A 15,226-nucleotide genomic window follows, 5' to 3' on the forward strand; every position below is an offset into this window, starting at 1 on the left:
CTTTGGGGATCTTCCTAAAGTATGCATTTCCTTAGCATGTTAATAGACTTCAGTCTTTGAAAGAGAAATATGCATGGTTAATGACACTGTCTTGTATGTACAGGTAAGCATATACCTAATTGTGCATGATCACAGTCTAAGAAAGGGGAAAGCATTCAGCTATAAAATATTGCTTTAAAATAAATGTTACATTAAATAACTTATCTATAATTCTATTTCTGTTAATGTACAGTAAGCTCTTTTCATCAATGTATTCCTACTGCGCTGATATTGTTCAAGTCAATTAATTCAGTTCTTCAATCAGTTTTTTTTTAATAGTTTGTGCAAAGTTTTCCAATCAAGTGCACATACAGGTAAAATAGAGACAATGTACAGTCAGGATTATAAAAATGCAACCTGTAATGCTAGTTGCTAACATATAAAAATGCTTACATTGTTACCTCTGTTATCTGTGTAGTATTATCTCTTTAAGGGATTAGTATTGCTATACTAAAGAAACATTTACAGAGAACTTCAGGATTAGATGACCCTTATATCTTTTAGTGTCTTTTTATCAAAAGATACAGTTGGTACCATTTCTTTACAGTATACTTAAATATACTGTAATTAATTACAGCATGATTACTTTATAATGCTATTTGTTTCTAAAGAACAGGCTCCAGCACTAGAAGATCATGCACTGATACCCAATTATTGTAATTTCTTGGAAATGTAAGGTAAATATTGTGTTAAAATAGGATCCTACTCAACAGAAAGTTAAATGTATGACATTGAAATGCCAAATATATGGATACTAGATAGGAAAGAGACAGTCACAAGAGACAAACAGAGTTAAATTCCTTAAACAGAGTCTGCAGGTTGTTTTCTGTTTCTCCTCTCACAATTCAACAAGACTTTGACATAACACGCTTTACAAGTGTTGCAAATATGTGTGTGTGTATATGTGTGTGTGTGTGTGTGTGTGTATGTGTAAAAGTGACAGATGCCTTAAATATCTGTCAGAGGTCTTTGAAGCAGGAAAACCTCCTGCACCTGAACAAAAACATATGACTTCGGGAATCTGAGGGAGAAGTTCCCATCTGCCACCATAACAAAGAATTGTACAGAAGAGTATAATGACAAGCATTTGAACCAGCATGCTAGAAAAAATATTGTGCCCTGCTTCAAGTTAGGATGAAATGGGTACCTTGGAAACTAGAAGAATTATGGCATAATTTGTAGTCTTGGGGTTCAAATTATTAACTTTATTTTATGTTACATAATTTCTTTTACCTGACAATAATCTGAAGTACTATATTTCTGGGCCCAAATGTATAATTTTAATACCTGTATTTACAAGCAAGATAGAAAGAAGTTCTCTCAGCAACTACAAGTTATTCTAAAATCTGGAAACATGAACATATTCTCAGTGACCTAAGGGATACCAAAATCAAGAAAAGAGATAGATTGAACTGTAGCATTTATTCTCATATTATATTCCCATCCACAGCTCAGACGATCTTCACGTGCATTCTCCTCAATAGACTCAGCTTCCTCACTGAGGAGGTTCTACCCAAGTTTCAATGTGATTTCAGACCACTCAAAGATTGCTTCAGGAGAAGTGCTGCAATCTTTAAATGGTCTTCATTGACCTAAGTCCTTTGATTTAATCAATAGAGAGGACCTATAGAAGTTCCTGATGAGATCTGGATACCTGTTAAAATGTGTTATTGACATCAGATTTCTTCATGACACCTGACAGCAACCATCCTAAGTGAAGGCTTGGAAATTGACTCTTTCATCATCAGAACTGGAATCTGGCAAGGGTGTATGATTGTACTAACACTTTTTCACATCTATGCTGCATCTCCTTGCTTATAGGCTTCTATCTAGAGTCTTCATCCAGTATTTCATGGGTATATGAACCAGATATCTCATTAACATCCTCTGTTTACATTCCAAATTTGAGACAACTGTTATTTCCATTACTGATCTTAACTATGCTGATAATTGTGATTTGTGTGCCCACTCAACTAAAGAGCTCCAAGTCACTCTGAATTGCTTCTGTGAAGTTTATGAAATATTTGGACTCTCCATTAACATCAGAAAAATCAAGGTACTTTTCTGAAGCACCCAAATCAACCAGCTGCTCCTCCATATATTACAATTAGAGAGAAAGCCTTGGAGAATGTTGAGCATTTCTCCTATTTGGGTAGCCACATTTCTCAAAAAGTAAACATAGACAGCAATATTCAACATCGTTTAAAATATGCCAGTGCTGCAGTGCTGCTTTTGGATGTCTCTGAAATCATGCCTTTGATGATCATGAAATCAGATCCCAAAGCAAAACTCTTATCTACTAGGCTGTTATCTTCCTACCCTGTTCTATGGGTGTGAAACCTGGACAACATATCAGAAACATCTGAAAGCTTTATAATGTTATCATCAGCAATGTCTTTGTAAATCCTCCATATCAACTATCAGGACAGAAGAATGAATTCTAACTGAAGTAAACTACCAGAATTGAAGTCATGTATACACAGCACCAGCTGCATTGGACACATTATAAAGATGCCTGACAACCAGCTCCCAAAATAGGTCCTATGTTCCCAATTCACTCATGGTCACCATGCTTGAGGTGGGCAAAAGAAGATATTCAAGGCCACCTTAAGACTAATCTGAGAAAATGTGATATTAACGTAAATATAGTAAAATCTCTCTTATCCAGTACTACACCAACTGGAATACTCTATTAACTGGGGAGCTCACACACAGTCACCGCCACCACCACCCATCACCCTGCACACCTGCCGTTCTGCAGGCAGCCACTGCCACTCCCCCCCACCCCCCCATGCTCTGCTGGCTGGATGTGGGAGGAAAGAGAACGGGGAACAGTTTTCACATGGTGGCCACTGCCCCTGTCCACCACTCTGTATGGTTGCTGTTCTGCATGCTAACACCATCACAGCTGCTCCCCCCAGGTTATTTCAAATAACTGGAGATTTATATAACTGGCAATCCCCTTACCTTAGGGATCCCAGACAACACAGATTTTACTGTACTTGGTATACCTGAGCACTGAGTCACTTCCAACAATGCCATGATATACCACAAGGCAATAATCAATTTGGGTGTAGACAGATTATAACTCATAACATTTTCTGTGGTGTTCCGAGTCACAGTGTTACCCCAGACCAAACTGAAGTCCACTGCTGGTTCCAAGGGGGAAGGGAATCTAGCTTCTGACTGGAAGCTTGCAGCCAGGTTCCTATAGCAATGGCCATGGCTCTCTGCCAGTGCTGGATGTTTTCTGAATGGAGGATGGGAAAGGCAGCAAAGGGAAAGGCATTCTTGGGGCTCCCCAGCTGGTGCTGAAGGGTGGGTGGGGTGGGTGAATTGGAACTCCATTTTCCACCTTGAGGGGCTCCAATATATCCACTGCATCCTCCAGGGGAGGCTGAAAATCCCCCAGACTGAACTCCCTCCACTCCCTTTCCCATTTCCCATTCTGAAAACAGCAACAGGCTGGGAGCTCCACAGACACAAATTGCAAGAGACTTTGAACCGTCTTTATCTGATACCTCATGAAATGAGGGGTCAAATTTTCACCTGACTGGACATTTTAAAGCTGTTGAAGCCATGCACTTGTATTTGGTCATGGCTATAGACTGCATTCTGTGGCCGGATAAGGCAAAAATTGCCACTCCTCTCTGCCCCCTTAGAGCAAACTCACCTCACTATGGAGGCAGATGGATGAAAAATTTGAATGAAAGAGCTGTGACCTGATACTACCAGGTCCCTTCCCTTCCTCCCAGAACTGTGCAACACATCTGCAGTCGAACATGCAGATCTTGGATTGGCCTCTTCAACCATCTCCAGACTTACCAATGACTCCTTTAGTTATGGGAAGACTGTGCTCCTCATTTTGACAAGATGCTGCCACCATCACTGATTTTTCTGGGATAATGCTATGGAAATGTATAGCTATCCTGATAGAATTGTTGTAAGAGAATTGGGAATAAAACTCATGGTTTGCAAAGTGCAACATTTCAGCAGAAAGGGGGATGTTTGACAATATTCAGCAAATAACACCTACATTATTTTTAATGGTTGCATCTTTTTTATAATATGTATACACAATTTAGCAGATGCTTCCTTTATCTAAATATAAGTCATGTGTCTTGGTATGCACATACAATATATTATATGTTAAACTCTTCTCTTTATAAAGCCTCTAAAATAAATTTCTCTTTATTTTAATCAACACAATGACCTCATTTCCTATAAATTAGGGCACTGTGTAAAATAAGGCATGCAATAAAATTAAACAGCAAGAAATGCAAATGTAAACTAATTCCTCTAAGCTTTCTCCTGCAGCTTTTGTTACCTTGAAATCAGTGAGACTACTCAAATGACATAAGGCTGGAGTATAACACAACATAAATATTCAGCAGATAAACTAAGCTTAAAGGCTATTTATTTATCTTTTGCAATATAGTTAATGTCATCTGAGAAAGATTTCTGAATTTCTGACAGTTAGAGTTTGACAAAGGAGACTTGGAAACACTAGAGACTTTACAAACTGATACTGTCACCATGACCTCTTGGTAAATTGGATCACACATGCAGCAGCAAAGACTAGAAAAGCTGAATAAATTCTGTTAGCCCCACAATAGAAGACTCATCCACATTTTTCAAAAATTAAAATACAAGATGCAAAAGGCTTAGAAAAGTGCTTTCAAGAGAGACACTACTATTCACAAGCATCTCACTCAAACGGACTTTGCGTTTCCTGTGATTTCTTTTTAAATTTTTTTTTGTTACTATTAATGCTGCAAAATGCTAATAGGAAAGTATTAAATCTGTTTTCTAGTTTAAAGTACTATGTTTTGCTATTTCCTCATTCCATTCTTTATTAAATTCAAATATGTCATTCCAATTAAAATGTGATGGAGAGAATTCATCATGGCTAGGGACACATGCTACACATAAACTGGTTTAAGTGGTTAAAACCTGCAACACAAGTGCAGTGCACAAAAAACAGTTTCAAAATGGCTGAAATTGGTTTAAGGTGAACGCGGTTGAATGTAGTATCAGAATTAATTGATTTGGGTCAAACCAGTTTATGCAATGTCTGTCCCAGACCCCTTCTTGGTTTAAGTTAAACCAGAGTCCCCATAGCATCCAGATGCTTTGCAGCTCAGGGTTGGGCTGGGCTGTGCTCTCTGCTGCAGAGAACAGAGCTAGCCCTGCCCCTCTGCTCTCTAGAAAGAATTCTGATGGAGACTGCAGGCAGAGCAGGGTCTGTCCAGCTTCCCCTGCTCCCTTCCCCCCCCACCTTTTTCTCACTGCTCACGTAGCTCCCTTCCCCCTTCCTCCCATCTCCCACAGCACAGATACTAGTCTCATGGACCTTAAGCATGTGGTATGCTAGCTAATGCTGAGAGGTGTCTCTGTATATATTTTCAATTTCACTGGGACAGACAGACAAAACAGTATCTGCTTAGGGCTTTTTGGAGCTAATCAACACATCAACTGTTAATATCCTTCCTTGGAAAAAGATGTTTTTTTATGAAGAGCTTGAACTAATGAGATGGGCCTATGGGCTCATAAATGCTGTGTTATTAGCTCCCTGCAGGTTCCTTCATCTGTCAGGTTTGCAGACAGTATGAAGAAGCAGGGAGAAGACTGAAAAGCACAGTATCAGCAACAGATGCATGCATTGCAGACCCCACCTTTGCTTCAGAGTGCAAGCTGGGGACTGGGGTCTGGCAACACTCCCAGCCCTTGAACAGTGAGCAAAGTAAAGCCTAGGACTGTGCAGTCAGAGTGGGGGTTTAAACCCCTCCCTAATCAGAGCATCCTGTTGGGGCCTAGCAGCTCCCTGCCACAATCCCAACTCAGCACCACAGAAGGGAAGGGAGGGGTGCTCTAGTGCCCTCTGGCTTCTAGCCTGAGCCACTGCAGGCACGTGCCTGCATTTCTTCAGTCCAGAGGGAATGTCTGTACAGTTGCAAACTGATTCAATTTAGGCAAGTCAGACTAACCTGAAAAGATTGAATACATTCAGGCTTAGGCTTTTTGAAAGTCTGCCTGTAACCCATGTGATTTAGTGAAGTGGGAAAAGGAAATTGAAACATACGTTCAAACTTCGATCAAGTTTTTTGTCTTATTCTAATATAAAGCTTATTCCATTTATGCCAGAAAAAGTTAAGAGATAAAAAGACATCTGTCCTCTTTAATTAAATTGTTTTTTTTAGACCCCTACTATTTGTTATCCTTTTTCTCAAATGTGGCCAACAGTCTAAAGTTGTCTGATTAGGTTTTTTTCTAGTATGTGTACAATACCTACTCATTCATTCATCAGAGATTTAAGACCAGTGTTTCACAGACAATTATAAATGTGTTAAAATAAGTTTTAGGTTCTTAAATATATTTGCTATGTGTAGGTTTGACTAGCAGCTGGTATCTTCTGGGAATGGCTGTACTAGGTATTAAGTTCCCCCCAAAAACCACCTGTGTCAGATAAAATCAGCTGTATCAATCTTACTTTGATTGATGAAGTTGAATGTTGTATTTTGACAATCCCTTGGTAAAGGCAGAAGAACTACACTAAGATAACTCTAAACATTAACAACAGTACCTGTGTGCTCTAGGCAGAGAACAGCATGTATTGGATCCCTATTACTGCATTTTTCTGGCTGGCATGTGAAAGTAAAGAAAGAATAACTGCTTCCCAGTCCTTTCTATGTTTCAGCAATTCCTAGAAACCCCACTCCTCTCTACCCCATTTCCCATTTCTTGTTTTTTTTAATTCAAAATCCTTGTTCTGAGCTATAACAGATAATTTTGTCATCTCTCTCCAAACAAGCATTTCTATTTTTAAGCTCTCCCATACCTCCTCCTATTTCTTATGCTCGTCTAATCACCTCCATCTCTGTTTTGCACCATCTATTATGCAGCATCCTCTACATAGGTAATCCTCCCTGTCCCTGTACATTAAATATGCCCTCTCTTCTTTTTCAAACATGTTTCAAAACCCACCATTTCAGCACATCTTTGCTCTCAGTGCTAATGGCCCCCAGAGTCAATTTTTATTTTCCTGAAATGTTGTCTTTTCTTATTTTTATGTAAGCTTTTGGCAGGAAAAAAGTGCATTATCTGTGTTCTGTGAAGTGCCATGGAAATTAACAATGCATTGACAAGAGGGGCAAGACTGAAAAATGAAAACACTTCAGACTTCTACACAAGGCCCCATGGTGCAGAGCCTCAGCTGGTTCTAATTGTCAGATTAGACATTGAAGTCAGATAAGGATAATTATGACAATTAACACCAAGATAAGATCTGCCACCAGGTCTATCCATCATAGTCCAAAGGTTATGGTATCCAAACACTCTAGGAAAGAGATGACATTCTATGTTAGTTTCAGGAAAAAATGGTATTTGTTGGATAGGTATAATATAGGTTACCCTACTAAATGCAATAATCAGGTTCTGAACACTTACAGGCATGATTTTCAAAGCACAGATGGCAGCTGGCCTTTTACAGCCAAACGCACAAAGAGTATTTAGGCCTCACAATACAATAACTGGACAATCAAATCCTTTTATGAGCTATTTTACTGTGAACCAATGTTAAATGTGGATACCAAGCATTCCATGACACAGATATGGTCAGCTCTCCAGGCATCCCACAGTGCATAGCTCCTCTGGCTCTCCCCCACAATGCTGCAACTGGCTACTCTGGCATGCAGCCAAAACTTTTCTGATCCCCCTCCCCACTTTCTTTTCCTTAGCTGTTATTTGTTATGAATGAGCTTCCTTGCACAGCTTGTTCAGTAAAAGCTGTCTTTCTAACAACCAGCCATATCTTCACTTCTCACCCAATTAAGATCTGTCATCATGGCCCCCTAGTCCATGAAAAGCCAAAAAAACAGTTCCAAGCACTCCCCACTCTTGGGTATCCAAGTCAGGCAAACACACTGCAGAAATTGGTTAAGTGCAGGCTGCTGAACTTTACTGAATTCATGTTTAGAGGGAAAGGAAAGCAGAAAAGTAAACATGACCCCCATTCTTTAGGACACCCAAAACTTGGGTAAAAGCACTTCCTCCCACACTCACCCATGCCCCAACAACCACTCAGAGGAACATGGGTTGGTTCAATGCCTAAAAGGTGACCATTCTACATGGAATGCTAGCGCACTGTACATGTGGGTGCTTCTGACCTGTGATAACTGTGAACCAGTTTTCCATCAGTGACATTTAGGAACAGTTGAATTATAACAATTTTCATACCCTGACCGATGACAAATTGTTCCCTTTCAGTGGCATTTTGGAAAGGTCACTTGTTATGTGTGTCTACACCCTCAGCTGAATTCTTATTCTCCCCATATAGGTTTCCAAACTCCCGTAGAGGTAAGCATTCCAAAAACCTATGACACTGAGTATCTACGGGTTTCACAGAATGTAAAATAATGTAAGAATGGGGGTAGGATTAACTGGATTAACTGTCAAAGAAGACCATTTACAAATAAAAAAAGGAAGTCAAGAACTGAATTTAAAGAGATACCTAATTGTCTTCCCTGGGTCTGCTTCTATAATCCAAGTGCAATGCAGATTGTTGTCATAAGGTGCTGGGTAACCTGGAGACAAAATTCGCCCTGACGTAGCAGCATGAATTCGGCCACCACACTCAGCTGAAAAATAAATAATAATTTGATTTATTAATGAGAAATCCATCATATTTTGTGTTTTAGTTATGTTCCTGTATGTCTTAACCCCCCCACACACACCCCAAAGGAAAATCTGTCTTAGTATATCCTTTACCAGAAAAAAAGGAAATTCCTGTGATATCTCATGAGAAAGCTTCAGCAACTACTCCCCTTTAGGCAGGTAAGCAGGATTTACATGGCTAAAGTTAGCCATGTAAGTATCTATATAAGTAGCCATGTAAAAGTAGCTAAATTTGTCCTTTTGAGCTGCTCAGAAGGATCTGATTTGGCCACTTATCTCTACTGAGATTCTGTTTCATCAAGGAAGGCACATAAACTCAATGTTAACCTCCCAAAAGTTAGTTCACAGGAGGAAGCATGACTAGTAATAATTTCAAAGGAACAGGACGCTGCCACCTTTCAGTCCAAAAGTCCAGTGGTTAAGCACTTGCCCGGTACTAGGGGATCTAGGTTCTGCACCCTCTTCATATGGAAGGGGTTAGAACCTAAATTTCACACTTCCCCTAAAAATGCCCTAACCAGCAGGCATGAATTGGACACTATAAAGAACACCCTCAATGCCTCCTCTTGAAGCCGGTGTGTTAGGCAATACAAAATGGAAAGATATGGGGCAAGGAGCCAGGGGGAGAAGAAGAGTGGTTTAGTGAGTTGAAAAGTGTCCAGCTAGGGAAGGGGTCCTGAGTTCTGGCCCCCATCCCCATGAAGTAGAAACCATCCCATTGCTGTTTTTCCATGATATCCAATGAACAAAAATGCAATTCAAAATGCAGAAAAATGGTGAAGTTGGGGTAGGGGCAGGAAGTTGGGGCAGAAGCAGGAACCAGAACACAATGCACCCTCCTTCCTGCACTACTGCCCAGCTCATTTAGCCACTCTCCTCCAGCATAGAGTCAGAAAAAGTTGCCAAGTAGATATTTTTGTTGAGAAATTTCAGTTCTGGCAAAGGATTTATATATGAAACCAGAGCAAGCTAGGGAATACAGGGCAACATGGAAATTTATGTGAGATTCCTTCATGGTGAAGAAATAGTTTATCTATTATTTGGCTTATTTGCAATTTGCAGGCTCTGCTTGGACCTAAGCGTTGCAACTGGGTGAGAATGATTCCCACCTTTGATCACAGCCAGTAGACAGTTAATTGTCCACCCTTAACAAGAAAAATAAAAGTTTAAATGCTGGCTGGGTGTGGCACTATGGTTGCAGTGGCACTGGAGCTGCTGTTGCCAGCCCAGTTTTGGGGGGATAAGCCCCGTCAGTACCAGACTTCTGCCACCTATAAACCCTGGCCCCATATTGTCATGGCACTACTGCTACTGGGGTCTCCATGAAAACCAGCTGCAGTGATGCTGGCAGAGGCTTCTGGGAAATGGAGTCTGCTGTGGGCCCAATGAAGCCCACAGTCTGGACTTTGCCTCCCCCTGATTTAAGGCCTAGAAAGCTCTAATTCAGAGACTGTATCCTTAACTCCCTTGCTCAAGAGCTACTGATGTCCCTTTCTTCCAGGAATTTGCCCAATCCAATTTTGAATCTGGCTAAACTTTCAGCTCCCTGGATGTTTGGTGGCAATGAGTTCTACATTTTAATTACATGCTGTGTGAAAAAAAGAACTTCTTTTTATTAGTTTTAAACTTACTACCTACTAGTTTCATTTTATGACCCCCAGTTCTTGTACTGTGAGAGAAAGTACATAATAAATACCTATTTGTTTCTTTTCACCATTTAGTATTTTGTAAACTCTTACCATGTCCCCCAAGTGTCTCTTTTCTAATAACCTAGCCTCTTTAGTTTCTCCTCAAATGGAAGCCTCTCCACATCACTTTGTTGTCCTTCTATGTACCTTTTATATTCTTTTTGATATGTAGGGATCAGGACTGGGCTGTGTTCAAGGTGTGGGTACACCATAGATTTAGAAAGGGGCATGATGATAATTTCTATTTGTTTATAATTTCCTTCTAAATAATTTGAAAGAAACCTTTCCTCCACCTTTTTATTGTGTCTGCAACTCTGCCATTAAACCATGCTGGCTTTCTTTTGGTATGCTTTCCATTTGTTTTGTACCTCCAATATGGTGTTCTTATGTAGTTCCTATGCTGCCTGCAAGTTCCTCACCCATAAACAGAAAGCAGCAAGCAGGGGGGAATTTTTAAAATGGAATTTGGACAGTTTTTACCCATTAATTATTAAAGCTGGGATACAAAAGAGGACAATGATGACTATTGAGGCAGCATTTGACATAATCTGAGGAAGATATGGCACAATGAAGGTGACTGGATGCAAACTGAAGGATGCATATTGTCTCTAAGTGGGCATGACAGAAGTTAGTTATTAAGGAAATTTAACTGCTTAAATACTAAGCATGCATAAGAAAGTCTGCATGACTAAAGAGACAGCCTAGTGGATGAACATTAATGGAATTCAGATGGGGATTTGAAGATGTGGTGGAGAAAGAGGGTTGCATATTCAATTTAAGATTTGTAGATAGCCATAAAACAATACAGCTGAAGGGCAGACATACAGATGATTCATCAAACTATGCGAACATAAGGAGAAAGTGGAAGGACAGTTGAACTAGTGGAAATAGCAAATGGAATAAAGAATAAAATGAACCAAAATTTATGAAGGATATACATGACAAAATAAGTTAATAACTTTTTTGATAAAATAACTGATACTCTAAACAAGGGAGATACAGAACACTTAATCTAGCTGGATTTTAGTAAAGAAATGTTATAAAGATGTATTATAACATGGAGAAGGTGAGAATTAGTAAAGAAAATGTAAGATGTAGGTCCTAACTGCATAACCTTGAGGTATGACTGAAATGTAATAATTTTGTAATTTCAAAGTCTTAATTTCAGAATTAATAAAACTGCTACAAGGTGTGGGTTCAGTGAGTGGGAATACTAAAGAGGAGAAAATATGTCTTGATTACCTAATGACTGTGAGCCACCAAAGGGCTACAGCCCTGAAAAAGACAAATGCAATGCTACAATGCATCAGGCAAAGCATTTCTAGCACAGAGGAGCATTAATTACTTAATACAAGGCTCTGGTGAAACCTGATTTGGAATACTGGGTGCAATGTTGGTCATGTGTAAAGATAGAACAGATGCAGAAAAGGTTCATAGGATTATCAAGAGAATGAAAAGCTTACCACAAGGAAAGCCTCAAAAAGCTTGTCTTGTTTAGCTTAGCAAAACAAAGAGTGAAAAGGAATATGATTGCTGTCTATAAACACATCACCAGACACGGAGAAGAGTTAATTAAGATAAATGCAAGAATGAATGGATATAAACTACTCATGAATAAATTAGGCTAGGAATTAGGAGGAAGTTTCAAATCATTAGGGATATGAGATTCTGCACCAGTTTTCTAAAAAGAGCAGCGGGGACAAAACCCTAACTAGTTTTAAGATGGAGCTTGTTAAGTTTATGAAAGGGATTATAGGATGTGTTTGCCTGTGAGAGCAGGGGACTGGACTCAATAGCTTAGTAGATCCCCCTGTGTCTCAAATTCATAACTTGATTTTGGAACAAAGCAAAAACCATCTATCCCTCTCCACTTCCTTTCCTTTCACCCTACAGCTACAAATCTTTGTGCAGAAACCAGTACAGAACAGTAAAAAGCAAGAAAACAGATAAATATATTAATATTTAGTGAACGTTGTAGATTTTTCACTAAAAAAGGTTATATTGAAGATGTCCAGAGATGGTAGGACTGTATAATCTAAAGCAGGGGTTGGCAACCTTTCCTAACAGCAGGCCAGTGCTTACCGCTGGCAGCTGTCAAGTCGAGTGTTGTGTCCCTGCTCTGAGCAGAGGACCTGTTTCCACTCCACAATGTAGTTTCCCCTGAAAAAATGTGCCACTGAAAAATGTGGAAAGCAACAATTTGGATTGGCTAATTCAACCCAGGCTGAATTAGGGGAGTTAGGCCTCCACACAAATCACTAGAGGAGCTGACCAATAGTAAAAGGACAAACCATTGTCTGTCTGTTAGTAGAAGGGGATCTGATGGCTGGGGTGGCAGGGACCAATGCAGAATAACCATTTAATAACATACAGAACAGATCAGACTTTTGTGGGCTGGATCTGACCTCTTTGCCTATGTGCAGACATTCAGGGAGTTTGGGGGAGTTAGATCATGTGAAAAATAGCCCCCCAGTATAAGATAAATCAAACTGGAGGGCTAGCAGAGAGAATGGAGGGGTTGGGGGGGCAAGTAGGCTCTTCAGGGGATGGGGGCAGTTGGGACACACAGGTGGTACTGGGGGTAAGGTGGGATTCACAGCGGGGTTCTGGGATTTGGGAAGGTTTAGCTGGGTCAGGAGTCGGGGGGCACTCTCCTCCCTACCCCCTGGAACAAGGGGCTATTTTTATCTCCTGACCCCTGTGCCCAGAGACAAGCAACCCATCCAGGAAACCTAGTCTCCCATTTCTCCTGCCCCTTTCCCTACCCCACCTTCTTCCTTGGCTCCTGGCATTGGCAAACACTGATAAAATGAATCAGGAGCAGCAGCTTGTGGGATGGAGGGATTTGGTGGAGTGGAGACGGGGGAAATATCTGGTCAGTTGTGGAGAGGGTTGTCCATCTGCGGGTTGGGGGATAGGTTAAAAATAGCTGGTGCCAGGGAGAGGGAAGAAAACGTTCAGTCCTGGGGCTGAGGCCAGCAGCTGGGCTTCCCCAGCCCTGCAGCTACACTGGGAACTGTACAGAAGTTCAGTTAGATTAGTGTCACAGTACCCAAGCTAAATTAGACTACATCGGAGGTAAACTTAGATTGGGTTGGCCATTTTTAGACTGCTCTAACTAACCTGAACTTCTGTACAGTTTGCAAGTAGATCCACCTAAAAAGTGTAAGCTCCATACTTGGGCAAACTAAGTTAGATTTTTAATGCAATCTAATCTCCCTCTAACTTCCTCAAATATCTGCATATAGGCTTTAAAGCCAGATGCAACTTGTGGGCTGTAGGTTACTGACCCCTGATCTAGAGGTATTGGGGATAGAAGAGAAAGTAGGTATTAAAGTATGAATTTTCTCTTGCATGCTTAAAGCAACACATGGTAAATGCTTTCCTGCTGGTGCTATCCTATGTGCCCATACTCCAGCTGTTGCAGCCCCTCTTCTGCAGCCACAACCCTGATGCATTAAAGTCATATATTCAAAATTACCTATACAAGTAGGCAAAGGTTTGTCCCACACTCTTCGATCTCCACTTAGGCAAGTCATAATATTGCTACCGTGCATTGTATATCCAGGATTGCAACTGTATAAAATTACAGTGTCAGTAAAATGTCCCTCATCACGGATCTTGTAGCCATAATTTGGTATGCCAGGATCCTCACACTTCACTAGATCAAAGCCTGCAAACAGGAATATAGAAATAAAATGTCACTATAAAACATACTGTCAATAGGAAGAAAAAAATAATCTAATAGGAAGTAATAGGAAACTGTTGTGTAGAGATAAAATTCACACAATGACATGAACTATATTCAGTGCGACCAAAAATCAATGGCATATAATGATTCAGTGAGTTTGGAAGTAGGAAACCGTGTCGCTAAAAACAAACTCTTCATTTCATGGTTCAAAATGTTTAGACCTAGATAATGAAGTTATTGTAAAGTCCTAGCAAGGCGACTAGTTTACATATACTCTTAGATGAAATTAAGAACCATATTATGACACAATCGCAATTCAGTGCTTGCTACTCCTGTTCTCCAACAGGAAAAACAAGCGGTGTCAGCTGGCACAGTGCTAGGGGATGCTCCTGCTGATGTATTAACTCAAGGGATTCTCCTTTGTCAATCCAAGGCTACTACCTACTTGACTTTTTTGCCGAGTTTTCAGACTTTTTAATTCTAACCACTTCTTGGTTCCCTGGCCCAACACAATGTTTGGTACTACCAACAGCTCATTCCAATGTTGCCTTTTTCTGACCTACTGAGCTAGTTCTGCCACAATTCTCTCTACATAGCCTACTGCTCTTAGAGTACTACTCTTCCTCAAGAATTTTTAAGTCTGCTTTGGAGAGATCTATACTAGGTCTTTAACCAGCTACAAAAGAGGCAGCCTCTCTTAAAGAAAGTACCATATCTAGGTTTCTGTCACAAAACAGATTGGTCAGCTGATTCTGGCATAAGCTAGCACTGGGGACCTTAACCCCTTCCTGCTGTCTGCAAAGGGTCTGTTCACTTCCAAACATGAGATGGAGTTTTAAGGTGTGTGTAGATGAAATAGGGGCCCTAAACTGAATTGGTGGGTTTTCAAAACCATCGCTCCAATTTAAGCCCCTTTAAACCCCTGTGTCATGTAGACACTCAAACTTATCTGCCTCTCTAGCAGTGGGGAAGGGAGGGTGAGCTGCTGGCAGGCATAGCAGTCCCTGGGCTGTGGGGTGGGGCTGGTGCTTTTTTTTTTCCAGGTTCATGATTTTTGTTTTTTTCTTGGGTGAAGCCTGCCTAACCTGGCTGCTGCCAGGCTGCCTGCAGGGCTTCCTGCAGAGCCCCTGTACTG

The 15,226-nt window shown here is 40.5% G+C and overlaps 1 protein-coding gene across 1 annotated transcript in view; it reads right to left on the bottom strand.

Annotated features, from left to right (window-relative positions):
- The window catches only part of CSMD1 (CUB and Sushi multiple domains 1), a 2,270,760-nt gene that overhangs the window by 414,846 nt on the left and 1,840,688 nt on the right, over nt 1–15,226 (bottom strand). Inside the window, exons 24-25 of the mRNA XM_090033387.1 lie at nt 13,882–14,073; nt 8,549–8,675 (exon numbers count right to left, since the gene is read on the bottom strand). Of these exons, the coding sequence (XP_089889513.1) occupies nt 8,549–8,675; nt 13,882–14,073 (319 nt within the window). The remainder of the gene's footprint in view (nt 1–8,548; nt 8,676–13,881; nt 14,074–15,226) is intronic.

The sequence above is a fragment of the Crocodylus siamensis genome, chromosome 1, assembly GCF_052110815.1.
Source record: "Crocodylus siamensis isolate JL-2025a chromosome 1, ASM5211081v1, whole genome shotgun sequence".
Lineage (NCBI taxonomy): Eukaryota > Metazoa > Chordata > Crocodylia > Crocodylidae > Crocodylus > Crocodylus siamensis.